The following is a 20726-nucleotide window of genomic DNA, read 5'->3' on the forward strand; positions in this document are numbered from 1 at the left end:
ACACGCACACGCACACACACACACACATAAATTGATAAAAAGTGGCAAACACACACACAAAGTGGAGATCAACCTTCAATTTCCTAAATTCCAAGGTCACTGCTTAGTCCTATTTGAAGTTACACTAACAGGGGTAGAAGGACAGTTTTTAAGCATATTTTGTTAATTAATTATATTCTGAAGCACAGTATAAAAAACGTTTTTTTTTTTTTTTTTTTTTTATCAAATGCAAATTCATGTCCCAGTCACATTTTCTTGGTTAAATAAACATTGCTTACACTATCAGAAAAATGCAATCAATATATTTATTAAAGTCATGCATGAATCTCACCATTTTACATTTATTCCAAAATAACAACTCCAGGCAGTAACAATTATAACAATATATTTTATTTGTGAACTTATGTTCAGCTATTCTTTTTAATAGTTAGCTTTTAACTATTTTTTAATTTTTCGGATCATCAGTCATCAAAGCTCAGTAAATATTGGTCACAGACACTAAAAACTCCCACAGATCATGTTTTCAAGCCATTTTTAAGACTTATTTTGACGTAACAAAGTGGTTATAAGTGAGCTGTTTACTTACTTTTTAAATTAGTCTTCCAATTATGCCATTATATTGTTCATTCAGACTGATTTGTGAATGCAGAACGTGCATGAACACAAGAGGCAGGATATATCGCATGAACCAATCAGCTGTTTACTTACTTTTTAAATTAATTGCCTCCTCTCACGTGACTTTCCACCATTCATTCTCAATTACCCCAACTAAGGCCTGTCCCAAATGGAACACTTCATGTGTAAGTCTTGCAGACTTACAATGGGTGCCGCGTGCCCATGTCCGTTAAGTCCACGAGACCGTAGGGTGTCCCATTCGTCATTTTAGCATTCATTACATCATGAAAGTCCGGACTCAGAGGAAGACCATGAGGGTTTAGGGTGCCATTTGGGACAGGGTCTAAACCCACCGCACAGTTTTGGGGGGTCTGCTAATTTCCTTAATTATACGACAAACCCTATTTAACTGGCAGCATTCCTTCAATTTTCACTGAGACTGCAAGGTGGCGGGCCGCTCCAAGGTGACTGAAACCCTGCAACAGGAGGTTGTCTAGATGAAGGCCAAAGGGACGACCCTTTCAGCCACTGCAAGAGAAGCTTGTCATTCCAAATCTGTGATTTCTAGAATATTGCAGGTTTACAACAACAATTCATTCAAGTCCCTCAAAAAGTCTGGTCCACGTAAGACAAAAGCAGAAGAAGACAGGATAATGTGGAGACTCTCAAAGGGGAATCGGTTCAGCACTGTAGATGGAATTGCTCGCCAGTTCAGCGCTGAACAGGGTAAGGATCTGTCTCAGCACGTTTAGGAGAAGTCGGACTGAAAGCGACTCTGCAGTGACCAAGCCTTGCATCAACAGAAAGAATCAAAAGGCTGGGCTCAACTTTACTGAGGAGCATGTTGTGTGGAGAGATGAGAGCTGGTCCAAAGTTCACTTTAGAGATGAGAACTAGTTTAACTGGGTCAGATGTGAAACATTATCATCGGCGTCAAACTGAGGAAAGACTGAAGCCCAAGTGTGTAAAGAAGTCAGTGAAAGGTGGAGGAGGAAGTGTCATGCTTTGGGTGATGTTTTCTGCAGCAGGAGTTGGGCCTCTTATACAGACACATGGCAGGTGAATGCAAATATTTAATAAAACCTTCAGCAACATGCAGTACATTCCCTGCAAGCTTCTCCCAATCAGCCTGCAATTTTCGTGCAAGACGATGTCCCATCACACTATAAAACAGGTAAGGCAGTGTCTTGAAGCCAAGAACACTGAAATAATGAAATGGAGACTCCTGATCTAAACCTGATTGAAATTCTCTGAAAAATCCTTGGCTACAAAGTAATGGCTAAGAAACCCACTACAGTTACCCAACTATGGAAGAGACTGGAAGAAGAGTGGAGCACGATCACAGCAGCGCGGTGTGAGAGACCAGTGATGTCCTGCGGCCGCAGGTGTGCTGAAGTCATTCAAAGCAGGGGCCTCTACACTTCCTACTAATTTCTGACAGCTGTAGGCCTCCAAATATTTTAGCTGTAATCTTTCGTGCTACAGTGGTTACTGTTCTCTAATTTTGATCACTATTTTCCACAAAATAAAGGTTTTTGTTGAAATTCCTTGGTTATTTTGTCAAAAATGTTAGTGTACCAGTTGTAGCTAATATTCCTTCAAATTTTGAGCCAATGAAGATTAACAATATTTCCAAAAAAAAAAAAAAAATTAAATAAATAAATCAAGTATTTATAGATTGTTCTCTAATTTTGATCTCCACTGTGTGTGCGTGTATAATATATTTTATTTATCTTTTCAAATAGGTGCTGCTCTATTCATCAACGAATCTGGAAATTTTTCATAGTTAATCATAATCATTAATCATAGTTTCCACAAAAGTATTCAGTGTAATCTTCCCAAAATTGATAATAATCAGAAATGTTTCTTGAGCAGCAAATTAGCATATTAGAATGATTTCTGAAGGATCATGTGACACTGAAGACTGCTGAAAATTCAGCTTTATCACTGGAATAAAGTACATTTTACAATTTATTCAAATTGGAAAGTTTTTTTTTTTTTTTGCTCGTAATAATTTCACAAAATGACTGTGATATTCACAATGTAATTCTATGCATTTTAAATAAGGATTATTTTAAGATGAGTTGAGAAATTAAGTGCTGCTAGTAGATCTCTGAAGAAAGCGCTCCACACACTCCAAACGAATCTTTGTTTAAAATCACTTTTATTTCAAGATTTTTAAGCTCATACAGATCGTAAGGCATCTGCACAAAGAACTGTTTCTGCAGAGGTTTAAAAAATCCTTTCCCTCAGATGATGGACGGGTTTGATATATAGACGTTTTTGGTGTTTCCCCCTCCTCTTTATTTATTTATTTATTTCATTTCTCAATAATCTTAAATTACAGCTATTATATAATTTCATACTCTTGATTTCTTACAGCAGTCAGACGACGTGAGAGCAATGACAAAGAAAAAGAGTGTTTAAAATCCATTAAATATGTACATAGAGGCTTCACATCACACACACACACAGCAGGCTAAACAGTACTATGAGGGGAGCAGACCACATCCATGTGTTTATGCATCTATTTACAGGTCCCTATGCTGACTACACGATGACACTAGCTTCTCTCGTATGAGGAGGCATCGGAGGAGAACGTATGTGTCTTGTTTTTACCTTTACATTTTATTTCCATTGGCTTGTTTTATGACAAATGGGTGAATCAATGAATTATGATGAGAAATAAGTCCTAAGACCTTAATTACCCTTAACACACGTGCACTTTTCCATCCCTGACCTGTACGTAACGCAGGGCCAGTGAAGGTCTGTGCATCCAGCTACACTTCAATCCAGGACGAGTTTTGAACTTCACCCTAGACAAGCATGCGTATTGCGCTTGATTGAACTGGCAGGACACCACACAGGGGACGAGGTGTGTGTGATATGGACGTGATGAACATGAGAAGGCTTTTCGTGAGAGAAACTGACATCGTGCGTCTCCGGGGAATGATCTGGACACTACTTGGACACTTTGACACGGAAAATGACGCGGCCCAGGAACTTGTCACGTTCGTTGTTGTTGAGCAGGTCCGAACCCTCCACCTTACACTCGATGGTGAGCTCAGAGTTATAGTCGTCCTCGGCCAGCAGCAGCTTCACGGCTACCACCGGCTGGACGTAGTTTGCCTAATGAAGGGAAGAGACAAAGACAGCCGGAACGGCAAACATGAGAAAAAATTTATAAGAAACACTGCAATAATTTTATGTATGGACACAGCAATTTATATAAAAAAAATGTCTTATACAGATGTGATACTGATGATATATATTTATAAATAAAAATAAATACTTGTGCTTAATACTTAAAAACAAGCCCTGATTGTATCTTCTACCATTAACGATGCAAATCATTAAAATAATTTTAAAGCCCATATTTTCTATGCATATATGTGCATTTTATAAATATATATTCATTTTATATATATAATTGAAATAAAGTATATTAAAATAAAATATAAATTACAGATTTCTACATACATTTATATATATTTTCAATACAGAATACATAGATATAATATTTACAATATTAATATACGGTATATTTGTGCTTAATACTTTAAAAACAAGTCTTGATTTAATTTTCTACCATTAAAGGGATAGTTCACCCCAAAATGAAAAGTACTCCATGATTTCCTCACCTTCAAGGCATCCTAGGTGTGTATGACTTTCTTCTTTCAGACGAATCCAATCGGAGTTGTATTAAAAATGTCCTGGCTCTTCTGAACTTTATAATGGCAGTGAATGGTGGGTGAGATTTTGAAGCAAAATAAAGTGCATCCATCCATCATAAAAAGTGCTCCACACGGCTCTAGCGGTTAATAAAGGCCTTCTGAAGCAAATCGATGCATTTGTGTAGGAAAAATATACATATTTAAAACTTTATAAACCGTAATTTCTAGCTTCCGCTAACTGTTGTACGCACGTTCATGAGAGAGTGGTGTTCCAGCGGATGATGTAGGACCGTTCCTGGAGTTCTGCTCCAACACACATACCATATAGTTTTCAAATAAGCCTGAAGGACTGGATTAGTAGTATCAGGTGTGTTTAATTAGGGTTGAATCTAAACTCTGCAGGCTCCGGCCCTCCAGGAATTGAGTTTGACGGCCCTGATGTAAGACGTAAGCGTAGCGTAAGCACCAGTGAGAAGTGACAATCACGGAAGCGCAGAGGAGAGAGCAAAACAAAACACCGGTCACGAATCAGAAGTACAAAACATGGATTTGTAAAGAAAAATGTCAGTGGATTTCAATATAAGCCAAGAGGAGACTGCTTTTCCTTTGCTGTAAACAAAACTTGGTTCTCACGAGACTAGTATATTCTAGATAACTTTTTATAAAGTTTTAAATGTGCATATTTTTCTTACACAAACATTCAGCTTCAGAAGGCCTTTATTAAACCCCCCGGAGCCGTGTGGAGCACTTTTTGAAGGATGATGGATGTATGCACTTTATTTTGCTTCAAAATCTCAACCACCATTCACTGCCATTATAAAGCATATAGATATATTTTTTAAATATATATTTTTTAATACAACTCTGATTGTGTTCATCTAAAAACAGAAAGTCATACACACCTAGAATGGCTGGAGGGCGAGTAAATCATGGAGTAATTTTCATTTTGGGGTGAAATATCCCTTTAACAGTGCAAATCAGACCAAGACAAATCATTAATAAAATAAAATAAATAAATAAGTGTGCTTTTTATTCAGTCATAGTCCCATATTTTCTATGCATAGACATAACACATTAAAATAAACATTTTTATATATATATATATATATATATATATATATATATATATATATATATATATAAAATCGATTTATTAGTACAATACAAACACTATTCAAATAAAATATAAATTACATATTTGTACATGAATTTTGCATATTTTCTATACATTAAAATATACATATACCTATATTATTTTTATTCTTATCATTTTCTATGATTTATAGACAATGGTATAATGTGCATCCCAACAATTACACAGTGATTTAGCTGTATTGTACTCACATGCAATTTCTTGCCATAATAGGGGAAGTAACTCTTGTCGAGTTTGCCTTCAATGGGGAAATACTGCATCTGCAGGGGAGTTTCTCTCTGTATCAGGAGAGAAACACGACAGAAGATGAGCTCATCCTGCTGCACTTTACGGACAACGTGTGTCATGTGACTCATGTGCCGTTGCCAGTAGCAACAGACTGTCCTCACATCGCTCAAACTGATGACACAAAGAAAAATAAGCACCCCCTTTAAAATGCACAGACAGCATATATTGGAATAAAGCAGGTTATACACAAATCCACACTGAAAGGGGGAAAACAAGTTCTTATAAATGAAATTTCTGGCATCATGTACTGTATATGAACGCATGAATCCATCACAGTCATACCGTATATCCAGCAGTAGCAGGAAGCAACAAGCTGTTTCCACAGTTCAGGAACAGTTCCAAGACTATGATCCTAATGTGCATTCAATAAGTGGTTCGTCTTTCATTAAGTGAACCGAATGAGATGATCTGCTGTAAGCCGTAAGCTTCTGAAATGGTTGAATATCTAGGAATAGGTCAAAGTGATGCATGCTTGCAGACAGTGTAGTCCAATGAAAAAGAAGATAATAAAAACTCTGCTGTTTTAAACAGTGACTGTAAAGCATCAGTAGTCTGAGACCATGATTCATGATTTAATAATCAAATTCAAAGAATGTAATTATTAAGAATCAGCACAGAAGCTCAAAAAATGTGCAGTGTTTCATGAGTTGCTTTCACACGAACAGCTTTTGCTGTAAATTGACACCATGCACCCAGCAGTTTTCTCCAGTTTTGGTGCTAGTGCTGAGTAGATTACATGCAAATTGTAGTGTGTTACCGATTCCAAATTACGTCAAAAACTGCAATTGCTAACGTAACCTATTACATTAAACATTTTAGGTAATATAATTAGAGTACTTTTTGATTACTTTTGACAAAACTTGTTTATCACATTGATTTAAAAAGGATAATCCTGTACAATATTGAAATGAAAATGCAAAGAGAAAAAAAAAACATTTTATTTGTTGTTATTAACAACATGAAGTGCATTAAACATCAACGTTTCTTAAACTGGGGTTTGTGAAGAAACTTCAGGGGGTCATGAGTGTAATGAGACGCAAACAATTAAATCATAAAAATGTGAAATGAAAATAAATGAACTTACTAAAAATGATGAAATATTTTATTTGTTTACCTCCATGTCACGTGACCATAAACAAACAAAAAATCTTATGTAAACTGCACTCAATTCAACTTCTTGTTTTACAGCCAAATTCAAATCGTGTTCAATTTAATGTGAGAACTTTACAATTTACACAAATCAATTACTCTCTTTTCTGATTCAATTTCAAAATGTACACAAAAAAAACAAGAAATTTGCGCACAAATTACACAATTTGTGTTTATGCATTACCAAGCAAGAATGATTTTATTTTACACAAAAATGGTTTAACGAACAAATGCCCCAGAAACGACAATGATTTATGTTAGAATAGTTAGTTTCCGTCTTGTAAGAGGCTTATTGTACATTTACTGTGCGTTTAACGATAGCTGCAAAACATGCTTTAATGGAATTTTGATGATGCTTTAGAAGTGTTATCAAAATGTATAAAACACCAAATATTGTTGCTTATGTGAACAACAGATGCGGTAATATCACTGGAAAAGTTCATACGGAAATGTAATCGTTTCATGTGTGAAAGTCCCATTGAAACATTGCAAGGTCTCTATTAGTGGAAGTTCATTTAGTAAGAAATGGCAAGATTGAAAGAGCAGGAACCATCAGCATAATTTAAGAGCAAAAGCATTAAAGTTCAGAGGACACAGAGGTCCTAAGGAGCAGAGGGCACTTCCTTGTGTCCGCTGTATACCTTCAAGGGTCACCTGGTTGAGAGGTCTCGGAGAAGTCACGAGGAACAAAAATGACAAAATGATATGGGCGGAAAAGAAGCTCTCATGGGACAAGTGAAAAACAGTTCAGGTCTGATAGGAACGTCTCACATCTGCAGCATAGAACTACTTGAAGGAAGCTAACAAGTGTTTGAAATGGGTCCAACATTGCACAACCTGTCCCTGATATCGGTTAGATGGTTTGTGGAATACTTAAGAGGTTTTTGAGGTCAAAAGACAATGTTTTGCAAGAAAAAAAAAATATTACTGTGTCAATAAAATCAATCGGAATACCTGAAACACCATGAATTTGACTTGACCACAATATAGCAATAGGCCCTGTTTACACCTGATATGGTGATCCAAACTCAGGTGCTGAATAAGCATTTGTAGAGTAAACATCACTGTGGCCTGGACAGCCCTAAAGGTCATGATTACACGGTACTGGGTTGCTACAATAAGTTTTGATTTGAACTAAATCACAAGATTTTGCCTGGTTCTCAGACCTCATGGAACTTACGCCATTAGATGTAGGAACTTTGAAAATGTTCCTCTGGTGTGAAAGCCCTTATTCCATCTGTTCTTTAGATCATTAAAATGTTCTTCACACTAAGAATAAATGGTTCTTTAAAAAAAAAAAGGAACCGTTCACTGAAAGGTTCTTCGAGGAACCCAAAAATGGTTCTTCTATGGCATCGCTGCAAAAAAACGCCTCCTGAAAACTTTATTCTTAAGAGTACGGAGGGCCATCTTCCAGCAAGTTGAGTTCTAGCCCTAATAACGCCTGAACCTGCCAATCAAAGTCTTTAGGATCACTAGAAACTTCCACGCAGGTGTGCTGGTCTTAAGCCCCTGCAGGATACTGGCCCTCCAGTAGCAGGACTGGACACTCCTTGTATGGCTATGCAAGACTACCCAACATGCCACCATTCCATCACATCAAAGGATTTTTAAAAACATTTGACAAGACTGGAAGCTTCTTTACTATGCTTGACAATGAACACGCAGTGGTGCACATCCATAGTTTAGACTAGAGTATTTCACAATTAGCATGTGAAGGCCAGATGTAAACAGAAATCTTTTGATTGAATCAATTGAAAAAAGATTTTAATATCAGGAGTAAACTGGACCTTCAGGGTGCCCATGTTGTGGAAGGACCCACCGCTATTTTACCTAGACACTATGTATTACGTTCTCAGTGACTGGGGAGCTGAAGGTATACATCATTTCTAGAATGAGGGCGGTTAAAAGCACCAGAGACAAAGCAGTACAGGAGAGAAGCAGCAAAGAGATGGAAAAGGCCCGGGGGAAGGACCCTGGAGAAACAATGGGGGGGGGCTGGGGCCCGACATCTTACCCACCATTAAAACTGCTGGCCCTATAGGCAGCGTGGAGAGAGACCAGACACAAACAGATGTGTGAAAACCCAAGATGGAAAGACTCACGCACATTAATTCAGACTCACTTCATCATGTCACACTCATCCTGACATCACTGAACACACTGAAGCTAGTAATACAAAGTGTGATTTGGGAATTACCTTCACTATGCAGTTGATATGTGGGTCTCCTCGTGGCCTAAGCCCAATCACCTGCAAAGGAGTAAATACAATGAACAAACAAACTAATTCCTTCTAAATCTAAAAACAGGCCTGGTCGCATGCTTAAATTTCTAGGATGCAACTGGAGCACAATGCATGTCTGATTGGAAGTTCTGCATCCTTGCATGAGTACCGTGGCTCCAATTTTCAGGAGATCAACAGCTAACTTTGACTGGGAAGAGCATAAAAACAGTGACTCACTCGATTCATCTTGACCAGGATGCATGGCTGACCCTCGGAATAACCAAAACTGCTATCAGCCAGTCCAGAGCACTGTCGTAGCACACTTCTCTTGAACTGGCAAACCTTCTTCTCCTCAACATCGTCTTGCTCAAAGTACATACCATCGGGACAGGGCTCGTTCGCCTCCTGCAGAGAGTCATTGTACGCTGAAGTGGCAAATGAGAGAGAGAATAGATAGTGAGATCAAGATGCTAAGCTGAAAATCTTCAGCAACAGTTTGACACAACTGTGTGGTTGGGAGATGTTTTTCTTGTCTAAAAATTTTGCCAATTTGGAAGTCTTTGAAAGCTCCAAAAAAAAAAAAAGACCTAAGCACTACATTCCTGTGTTGGAGTATTTCATTTTGTTGTTGAGGCAGGACATATCAGAAGTTTGTACTGCTCTTTAAATAACTTATTGTTTTAGCTTAAAATCTTTGTTCCGTTTGAAGTCAGAATTGGGACATTGGATCTTGAGGATGGAGAATGACATAAAAAGAATCGTCAACAAATTAGCCTGCTAGCAGCTAGACTGCAGAGGACGCCATGTTGGCTTTCTCATGCGACCTACGGCATCGGTTTCACAGCACTTCACTGCCATTCACAACTCCTCTCCCGTGACCTCACGAGATGTGCACTTCAGAATCTTCAGCAGTAGGTCATCCGGGTAGGTTTCGTCTACTGTTTTATGAATACAAATACAGCCATACTACTCATTTCACACACTGTTTATCACTCACCACATTATAGGAGTATCAATATTCAGGTGCAGGACATGTAATAGAGGACTTGTTTATCATTAGCCACGTACTTGGATGCTGCACATCTTTGCAAAATTGTAGTTGTGGATTTCCGCAAAAGTACGCAAGTCGGAATTCTGACTTCAAGAGGTGTTCTTTGCAGTCTTTCAAGAAGGAAGTAATTATCAGACACACCACTAAACCACGATTTGCTATGTCTAATCAGTGGTCATGGAATTAGGAAAGAGCAAGTCTTTTATCGGACAGGAATGTGTGCTGCTCAGAGGCATTAACATGACGTCTATGTTTCTGGTCCATTTTCCCAGAAAAGAAAGACTTTAAATATGTTGATTTTAGCAGACACACATGATCTCAAAACTAATAGACACTGACTAAAAACCACAAGACTTCACATTTGATTGCACAGGCTTCTTAAATGAGTCACTCATGACTGCTGAAGCTGATCTTTAGCTGATCTATTGAAGAGAGACTCCAATTTCTAAGCTTTCATGTGGGGTGGTGATAGCATACAGCTGATAACAATATGCAAACTCAAGTACATTTACCCATCAACAGTGGGAGATCACATCCAACCAGAGGCTACGTAGGCAGGGCATTATTTGAGAAGTTTTTGCATTGAGAGTTGCAAATGAAATGATATATTTGATTATGCCACTATGTAATGTATAATTTTACAGATCTCTAAAGATCTTGTTTTCTTGCAAAATATTTGACTGCACCACCTTGTCCTCCTCCTAAATTCTTAAGTGTACAGTAGCAGTTGCTTGTCCCAAATATGACCTTGATGAATAACAGAGTTACAAAAAAACCCATGTTAGTAAAGATGTGTCTTCATTTGATCTCAGATCTGGCTGTATTAAGAATATCCTCCAATTAGGATTTGTTGCAAACATTTTTAGCCACCCATACATAGATAATGTTTGCTGGTTCTCAGCAGAGTTGGATTCTTGATCTTGAGCACTTGATAGCTCTCAAAACCACATAAACTTGGCTTGGTCTGGATCTCAATGCTCAGTCTTATGGATGCGGCTCTTGTCTTGTGGTCTCATTTGTACTAAAGGTGACATTACCTCAACCTCACAAGAGTTCATGCTCTCAGCTTCTTGGTTCTCCATTTCAAATCATTAAAATGGACCATCAGCTCATGGTCTGGATCTGGTTCTCGAAAGGTCTAGTCTGGCTCTCGATCAGTGATTCGCTCCAACCCTAATCAAACACACCTGAACAAGCTAATCAAGGTCTTCACAATTACTAGAAAGTTACAGGCAGGTGAGTTCGATCAAAGTTGGAACTAAACTCTGTAGGAAACTGGACCTCGAAGGCCAGAATCCAGAACTCATGGTCTAGATCTTAGGGGGTCCTGGTATTAGGAGATTTTCGGTGAGGCCTGACATTGCTCTTGGTAGGACTGGCATTGTTTTGGGTTTTAGGGAGTCTAGTACTGGTCTGAGTCTCGGAGGGTCTTGACTCCAACACTGGTTCTGAATGGGGGGTAAGGATATCCTCTGATTGTTCAGAGTAGGTTCAGGTGATCATGATCACATTATACTGCGACAAGGCAAATACGTAAAGAGAGAATAATGTATTTTAATCAGTGATGAGACTCACGCTGCAGGAACGACTCCAGGTGCTGCACATACTCGATGTATTGCTGGGGAATCGATCGGTTAAATTTGATTTCAAAGGACTTCGGCCTGATCATCAGCCCTGTGGACAAAATATGCCATGCAAATATACATGATACAAATTGATGCAGGTTACAGAATATACAATGTTATCAAGACACTGTTTTAATGTGTGCATTTTATGTCATTTATATAAAGTTTCCCTATTTACAATACTTCAAAATTACCCATGTAAGATTCCTTCAAAACAGAATCCCTTCCCTTTTCACCTTCATGACTTGTCCAGTCTTTCATGATGGCCAGACAAGGACTTGTAAACACCCTTCTCCTTAGTTACTGCCAATTTAGAGCTTTTTAAGAACTAAGCATAACTACAAAAATGTATATTTACTATAAGAAACTTCAAAAGAGAATTTTGCAGGCTTTTGGTTTTATCAATTTCAACTACTCCTTGAAATATAAATTAAAAAGTCCTCATATTTCCAGATTTTCCATGTGGGAATTTCAGACATTTTAACAGGTCATACTTTATTTTAAAGTCCAATTATCTCTATCAGCTAACTAGTTTGCCTCAAACTCATAATTTGCTGCTTATTAATAGTTAGTAAGGTAGTTAAGTTTAGGTATGAAGTGGATTAAGGGATCTTAAATATAGTCATGCAGGAATAAGGTATTAATATGTGCTTCATAAGTACTAATAAACAGTCAGTATGCTAGTAACATGCATGCTAATTCATAGTGAGAATTAGCCCTTAAAATAAAGTGTCACCAATGATCATTTATATATGTAGAATTAGATGTTTTCAAAACGATGCACTATTTCAAAGGCTCCTGTACTCATGGTCATTGTGCATGTTTTATTATTGTATCAGAACACCTTTTGGTCGCAATCATTGATGTGTGCTCATTAATGCCTCAAAATCTTGCTTGGAACCGTCAGTGCACTGATAATTGGACACACTAAACTGCAACTTGTCCAACTGCATCTGTACTGAGAACATTCTGTTACTAAAAGATGTCGAGGAATGGTGGGAAAGAAAAAAGATCAGTGGGAGGAATAAATTGACACTTAGGGAAGGATGAATGATGGCGAGAGAGAGAGACCTGTGAACTGTGTCTCACTTCGCTGGGCTTAACGGCGCTTATAATCGAGCTCGCTCTCATCTCAACCACTGTACACAAGTGTGTGGGCTGCGGTGTGTACCACTGTATGTGTGTGTGTGTGTGTGGGAGGCTAATGGATGATGTGTAACACTGCTGAGACTGCTGTTGTGTGTTCTGATTGCAGTGGAGGTAACCGTAAAAATAGCAGCGAATAAATCACATCAGCTACGAGACACCACTACCACACATTCTGTCTGTCCTGTTACGCTCAATGTTATTCACATGAATCAAAAATTGTGCTCATATAGGATTTATAAATCCCAAAAATCATTTTAGAAACAGTAACTACAAAACCAGATCAATCAATCTTAAAGGCAGGTACTGATCTGATTCTCTCTGCACATCATGTGGTCACTGACATATTTTAAATCATTTAAAAAATCGTACTTGAATTTAACACGAAGACATTGATAATCCATTCACAAACATTTCAAGTATGATTACATCACTTATAAATCACCTATAAGTAGCCTACACTATAAATAACATACACCGACATTTATATGTACACACATTCCCAGAGAGATCTGCATGTATATTTATAACAGCACAGTTATATATATATCTTAGTACAGTAAACCACCCACAATATTCCCATAAAGTGCCTGAGATTTCTTTCACTAAAAAGTCTTACATCTATGTGCAAGTAGAAAAAGAAACCATAAAGGCAAAGAGAAGAAAAGGGGTGTCTGAATATGTCAGTCAGTGAGGACTTCTTTTAACAAACAGTGGTTTCACAGAGATATGCACTGCAAAACTTGCAAATATGGCGTGACCGTTTCACATGTGAGGTAGCTATTTTTCTTATTCTTGTGTCAAATGTAACTTTTAGTTCTTTATCATATTTAGTCAGCTTGTCCTGTTTTAGTTTTAGTCAAGTTTTAGTCGACTAAATGTCGGAGTGGAAACTTGCACATTTTCATCACATTTCTGTCTTACTGTATAATGGTTAAAAAGCTCTGATTGGGGGATTTGAGCTCTTGATATCTGGCAACCGCAAACATGAATGTTCGCATATGTTACGTCCTAGTACGTATTGTTTTTCTCTTGTGCATTATGTTTGGTGATGTGGTGTTCACGGTCATTGCTGTGTATTTCTGTGTTTTGCTGCTCTTGGTATTCTTTCTATGCTGATGTTTTTCAGGTGCTGATTGGAAACACTTGTACTCTGTTTGCTGATTGTCATCTGGCATTCTGCTCATTGGCTCCTGCAAAAAGTGGGCCAGTAATAAAAGCAGCCTAAAGACACACAGCAAAGAGAGAGATTTGGAGGTTTTCCCTCCCCATGTGGACTTCCTCTTTTCTGCCCCAGACATGTTGCCAATTGCTGTTTTTCTTTAGTTTTCCTTTGGTGTTAAGTGAGTAATCTTGAAAATGAACTGATTTTTGCCAATTAGGTGCTATGGTATAACTCTTTGCTGACAGCTCAATTTGTTAATTATTTTCTGTTATTTGGAAACCTGTAGGGAGCTGGGTGCCATTTTCTTTGTAATTCATGGTTTTATCCTGTTTTTCTGAGTGAGACGGGGAAGAACTGTTGTTTTTCTTTTCGTTTTTGTTTTGTTATAGGTAATTTAGAAGATTGAAGGGATACTCCACCCCAAAATGAAAATTTTGTCAATAATCACTTACCCACATGTCGTTTCAAACCCGTAAAAGCTTCGTTCATCTTCGGAACACAATTTAAGATATTTTGGATGAAAACCAGTAGGCTTGTGACTGTCCCATAGACTGCCAAATAAATATCAGTGTCAAGGTCCAGGAAAGTATGAAAAGCATCGTCAGAATAGTCCATCTGCCATCAGTGGTTCAACCGCAACATTATGAAGCGACAAAAATACTTTTTGTAAGCGAATAAAACAAAAATAATGACTTTATTCAAAAATTCCTCTCCTCTGTGTCTCTCCACATCAGTGTAGCACCATTTTGGAGAATCTGTACGCTCTTTTGTGACAGGCAGATGGAGTATTCTGATGATGCTTTTCATACTTTCCTGGACCTTGACACTGTTATTTACTTGGCAGTCTATGGGACAAGCCTCCCGGTTTTCATCCAAAATATCTAAAATTGTGTTCCGAACGAACTTTTACGGGTTTGTAATATTTTGATTTTTGTGGTGGAGTATTCCTTTAACATTTATTTAGAACTTTTTTTGTTGATTATTTTGGCCTTGCTCCCTACTGAAGATTTGTTTCCTATTTCTTTTCTGTTTTAATATATTACTCTTCAGTTTGATCTTTGGTTGGCAGTTTCTTTCTTGAGCTGGGGCTGAAGAAGAGAGGTTCCGCATGGTCTCTCTCCGTTTTGTTAGATTTTCCCTTAGCCCCTAGACCTAAAAAGGGGAGATCGTAACAGCGTGATAGAGTCTTGTACAGCAGTCCGAAATGTTTGGCTCCACTTTTATTAACAAAAATAAAAAGGTTTTGGTAAAGTTTTTGTTCTTTTAACTACATTTTAGTTTCGTTTTTTTTCGTCAACAATATTTAATGTTTATATAGTCTCAGTTGTCGTTTAATGACCTTATCGTCTTGTCATCGTCTCGTTTTCATCAGGGGAAAAAACTTTGTTGACATACATTTTTCGTCATAGATTTTGTTAACGAAATTAACACTAATGTGAGGCTTGCTGTGAGAATAGAAAGTTTTGCTTTAAAAGATTAGACACAGGTGTGTGTACAAGTAGATAAATCTTGTGCACTGTCACCTACCGTTTTATTTTCACCTACAGACTTTTTTATTTTTGCGTCCAGTGGCGGAAACAAGCTTCCATGGCATACTATTTTTATCTCACAATTAACTATTTTTCTCACACTTGCGAGTTTATATCTCACAATTCCTTTTATATCTTGCAATTCTGTTTACATCGCAATTCTGTTCCTATCTCGCAAATGTTTATATCGCAATTCTGAGTTTATCTCACAATTGTGCTGAAAAAAAAAAAAACAGAACTGTAAGATATACAAATGTAACTTAGAAATTTTTTTTCAAAATTATGAGATTAAAAAAAAAAAATGTTTTTGTATCCTGTGGCAGAAACAGGTTTGCATAGCATACTACTGTACTGCTTCTACTCCTCCACTATATAATATATGTGCAGTATGTGAGTTTTCTATGTATATGAAACATCTACATGACTTAATTCACCCTCAGTGCAAAGAACCACGATTGCTGTTAAAAATGCAAAAAAAATGCAATATATTATATATGTATATATATATAAATAAAGATAACTATGCAACCATCTGAAAATTAAACAATGTTCTAAATTAAACATGCCAAGGCCAATGCAGCAAAAATGTTTGAAAGATGTATTGCTGTTAATTTTTAGTTTTACCACTTCAATTTATTTGTTTAGTGCTTTTCATAGTTCATATTGTTCCAAAAAGGTTTAACAAAGAATAATGTCTTAATGCTGTGGGATTATTACCTGGATTGGCCACTCGGTCCCTGTATCTGGGAGTGTGCTCATCCAGCGTCTGTAGCATCACCCACATGGTGAGAGTGAACATTCCCGCCAGGAAGCCATAGAAGACCAGATAAAAGAGGAATATAAGAGCTGCAGAGAGAAGACACACACATTAAACACGGCAGAATGGTCACATGCACCTTTTGTTTCCGTAACATTCAAAGTCACATTACAGACAAAGCCCATCAGGAGCAACAGACTCCACATCCAGAACATTAAAGAGTCAGCACGTTTTATTTATGAATATTTGATAAACATCATAAAAGCATTCAGAATCAAAAACCATGGAAAACATCAGCTGAATGTCTAACCGGAGCAGGAGAGATTACAGTCATACTGTCGTATGGCTCAGGGCTCTGAAACTAGTAGTGCAACAGTGAGGATTAAACTAGTTCCGGCGGTTTGCTCATCCATACGGCACAACTAGACGAGGACATGTCAGAACAGAAGGGAGGACGGGAACGAGGTGGAATTGTAAAAGCAGGAATGTAACAGCTGAATGCTCTGGAGAAAAGCCAAACATATCTGCTCGTTCCCAACAGGTGGAAAAGTAAAACATAACGAGGGACGGTTAACAATCTGGAAGAACGGCAGCCAGAAATAGTGGGCTCATACTTCACCATACAATCACAGGGAATTATATTCGCACTATGAAAACTGAGCATATTTTGGGGATGATTATCCTGATGGATTTTCGTGACCCGGTGTCTGAATCAAACAGGTCCAAATATAATTGGTTCAACCAAATTGAATGAATCATGATTTTTTTTTGCATTTTAAAAAGATTCGATTCACAATTTAATATTTCATTGCATATAAGTGAAGTGTTACACACCTACTAATTACTGTAATGTGAAAAAGTCAGTATAATTATTTTAATGAGACATAACGAAAATCACGTTGTGCAAAAACATGCAGAAGCAGTGAAATATAAAAGCAGTACAACAAACACACTGCACAAATATCATTTTATTTTGCACTGAAAAAGAGCGAGTGATTATACAGAATATACAGTAGCTAATGCTACAGTTCATTATATGTGGAAAGAAAAGGCAAAACTATTGCCCACTGCATATGATGTTATATATAAAGGCCAAGACAGAATCTCACCACTTGCTTTTTCTTGATTCTTATAGAAAAGCTGCATAAACCGCTAAATAGATTTAACTGTTAAATGGAGCCAAACATGTATTGGATGCTAAAAGAATGATCAAATTAACCAAAATCTATAATAAAAAGAGCATGAAAGAGGCAGAGGATCTGTAGACCTCTATGAATGATGGATGTTTTAGTCATATTTGTTACTATTTGCTAAATTCTGTGTCTTCAGATTCCATATGGACATGCATATACCTTACAAACAAAGAGTTGAAAATTTGTGTGTTTTATGTTTTAGTATTGTAATTTATGTGTCTTCAGATTCCATATGGACATGCAGTATAAAAAATAAAAATCTACAGAACAGTGTTTAGTATCAATGAGATATTAGTTAAGTTCTTATTAATATTTTGAATTGGTTTTCATTTTAATATTTTCCATTTTTATTTTAAATTTAGCTGAATAAGCATTTTAAGCATTTTTTTTTCAATTTTATTATTTTTTGTCCCCTTTAAATGTCCTAGTTTCTCTTCATTTTTAGTTCTGTTTGTTTGTTTTTTAAGTACATACTATAAGAAAAAATAAGAATTATATCCCCCTGCTGAAATAAAAAGGTGGCTGAAATATTTTAAAATGTGTAAGTGTTATTTAGCTGATTTTATGGTTTTAGTTAACTGTAATAATGTTTCAGTATACAACATTGTACTGTTTAAATGCTTTAGTTACATACTGTAGTATTTCAATGGTATTCCAAAGTACTTGAAGGAATGCCATGATGTTACCATTAAAAAAAAAAAAAAAGATAATAAAAAAAAAAAAAAAATCACAGATGTCCAAACACCAGCGCAGAAACACTCAGGTGTTTGTAAGTGAATCTAGCAGCTCTTGGACAGAGAAACACACACTGGGTCTGAGGTAAGGGAAAGAAATACCATTTGAAGAATAAGTAAATCAATATAAATAGCAAGAGAAAATGCTAAAAGAGGGGAAGAGAAAGGCTCAGTTTAATCATAGATGCATTTCTTCTTTGCTGATGTCTCTGAGGTGGACTCTTACTATAAATAGCATCTGGAGGAGGACAGTTTAGTGAAGGCACAGCACTGGCCTAGGGAGTAATAAAAAAAAAAAAAAATAAATAGCATATGGAGGAGGACACACTTTCTGCTTCTGCTGCCTGTCATAATATTCCCCGGTGAATCAGTCTTAAAGTGTGTACCACGCCAGACATGCAAATAAACAACAGTATTTACATGCAAACTGAACTGTTATTTATGTGTGTTGGTTGATTGATTGTTTTTTTTTTATGTGTATGTAATAATTTATTTAAAATTCCACAAAAATCCATTTCATACAAACAATGACTTAATTACACCTCTACTATGATAAACATGTTTTCAATTTCTGAATTCTAAATGATTTCTAAACATGGTTTTGTCACAGATCGGTCAGGCTCATTCCCCAGCCAATCCCAGCGCACCCCATCTCCTGAGTACTAATCACCGGCCCCTGATCTCAATTCATTCACCACTCAGCCACCACACATAAGCACACACCTCAGCTTCACTGTTACTGCACAGTGGAATGAACCTCTGGTCTTGTTACTAGCAGTGAACGTATTGACTTACCTGACTACTTACCTCCTCTCCCCTACTCCAGCGTAGATCTCCTCCGTCGTCCTTCCAAGGCAAGCCCCAGCGACTACACTGAGGTGTGTGCTCCTCCCGTTCTCCACTCCAACTTATGAGACTCCTGTGAGAAAGAAGACTTTGTTACTCATCCTATTCTACTCTAAGTAATTCTATCATCCACGGATCTGCTCACCTGTTTCCCTCTCTAGTCCTCTTTGTGCTCACCTTTGAAAATAAACCGATTCTGTTTATACTTACCTTCTGCTTCAGAGTATACGTGTTACCGGTTTCAATTTCTGAATTATAATTTTTATTTTTTTATTTTTTTTGTGGCATAAAGTAAGTTGATATTGAACTGAAGGAAAAAAGACTTACTAACAATAACAGTAAATAGTAAAAAACATTATTTCTAAGAAATAAATATGCTTCATTGCTTGTTCCCATTTAAACTTTTGTTTGCCAAATCTAACAACCATGTTTCTAAGAAATAAATATGCTTCATTGCTTGTTCCCATTTAAACTTTTGTTTGCCAAATCTAACAACCATGCAGAAATTAAACTTCAGATTTACATTTTACATTTATACATTTTAAAATCTTGCTAATAACTTATAAAGCCCTGAATGGTTTTGCTCCTCAATACTTGAGCGAGCTCATATCACATTACAGTCCTTCACGTCCTCTGCGATCTCAAAACTCTGGACATTTGATAATCTACATTTAGTCATTTTTCAGATGCTTTTATCCAAAGGGACTTACAATTGGGGGATACATAAAGCGATTCTTCTTAAAGAGGCAAACAGACACAGGAAGTGCTTGTGATACCAAGTTTTAGACATTGTTTAAATAAGTACAAGCTAGAAAGAGAAGGAATAAATAAAGAGAAAGACATTTTTTTTTAATGTTTTTATGATGATGAAATCAAGTAGCTTCGGAAGAGATGAGTTTTCAGCCGTCGTTTGAAAATTGTCAGGGATTCAGCATTCCGGATAGGGGTGGGAAGATCATTCCACCAGCCAGGAATGGTGAACGAGAATGTTCTGGAAAGTGATTTTGAGCCTCTGTGTGATGGTACCACGAGGCGTCGCTCACTAGCAGATCTCAGACTTCTGGAGGGGATGTAGATTCGTAGTAGTGAGTGGAAGTAGGTGGGTGCTAAGCCTGTGGCTGTTCTATATGCAAGCATCAATGTCTTGAACTTGATGCGAGCCGCAACTGGTAGCCAGTGGAAGGAGATAGAGAGAGGTGTAACATGGGCTCTTTTTGGCTTATTGAAGATCAGTCTTGCTGCTGCATTCTGAATCATTTGTAGAGGTTTGATTGTGCTTGATGGAAGTCTAGCCAGAAGAGCATTGCAGTAGTCCAGTCTAGAAACGACAAGTGCCTGGACAAGAAGTTGTGCCGCATGCGCCGTTAGAAAGGGCCTGATCTTTCTGTTGTTGTGTAATGCAAACCTGCAAGATTGAGCAGTCTTTGCAATGTGGTCTTTGAAGGTCAGCTGGTCATCAAAGGTTACACCAAGATTTCTGACTGAAGTTGCTGATGGTAACTGTAGAAGAACCTAGCTGGATGGAGGAATCATAGAAATCATACTGTAGAGTTGGAGTGGCAAGGAACCCAAGAAGA

General features: G+C 37.3%; 1 protein-coding gene across 1 annotated transcript in view; it reads right to left on the reverse strand.

The window, feature by feature from the left end:
- Positions 1–2760: 2760 nt before the first annotated feature.
- atp1b3b (ATPase Na+/K+ transporting subunit beta 3b) overlaps positions 2761–20726 on the reverse strand; it is a 34397-nt gene continuing 16431 nt past the window's right edge. Inside the window, exons 2-7 of the mRNA XM_019090155.2 lie at positions 16337–16465; positions 11730–11828; positions 9341–9528; positions 9080–9130; positions 5634–5720; positions 2761–3744 (exon numbers count right to left, since the gene is read on the reverse strand). Coding sequence (XP_018945700.1) covers positions 3577–3744; positions 5634–5720; positions 9080–9130; positions 9341–9528; positions 11730–11828; positions 16337–16465 — 722 coding nt within the window. The 3' untranslated portion in view covers positions 2761–3576. The remainder of the gene's footprint in view (positions 3745–5633; positions 5721–9079; positions 9131–9340; positions 9529–11729; positions 11829–16336; positions 16466–20726) is intronic.

The sequence above is a fragment of the Cyprinus carpio genome, chromosome A15 (assembly GCF_018340385.1).
Source record: "Cyprinus carpio isolate SPL01 chromosome A15, ASM1834038v1, whole genome shotgun sequence".
Taxonomy (NCBI): domain Eukaryota; kingdom Metazoa; phylum Chordata; class Actinopteri; order Cypriniformes; family Cyprinidae; genus Cyprinus; species Cyprinus carpio.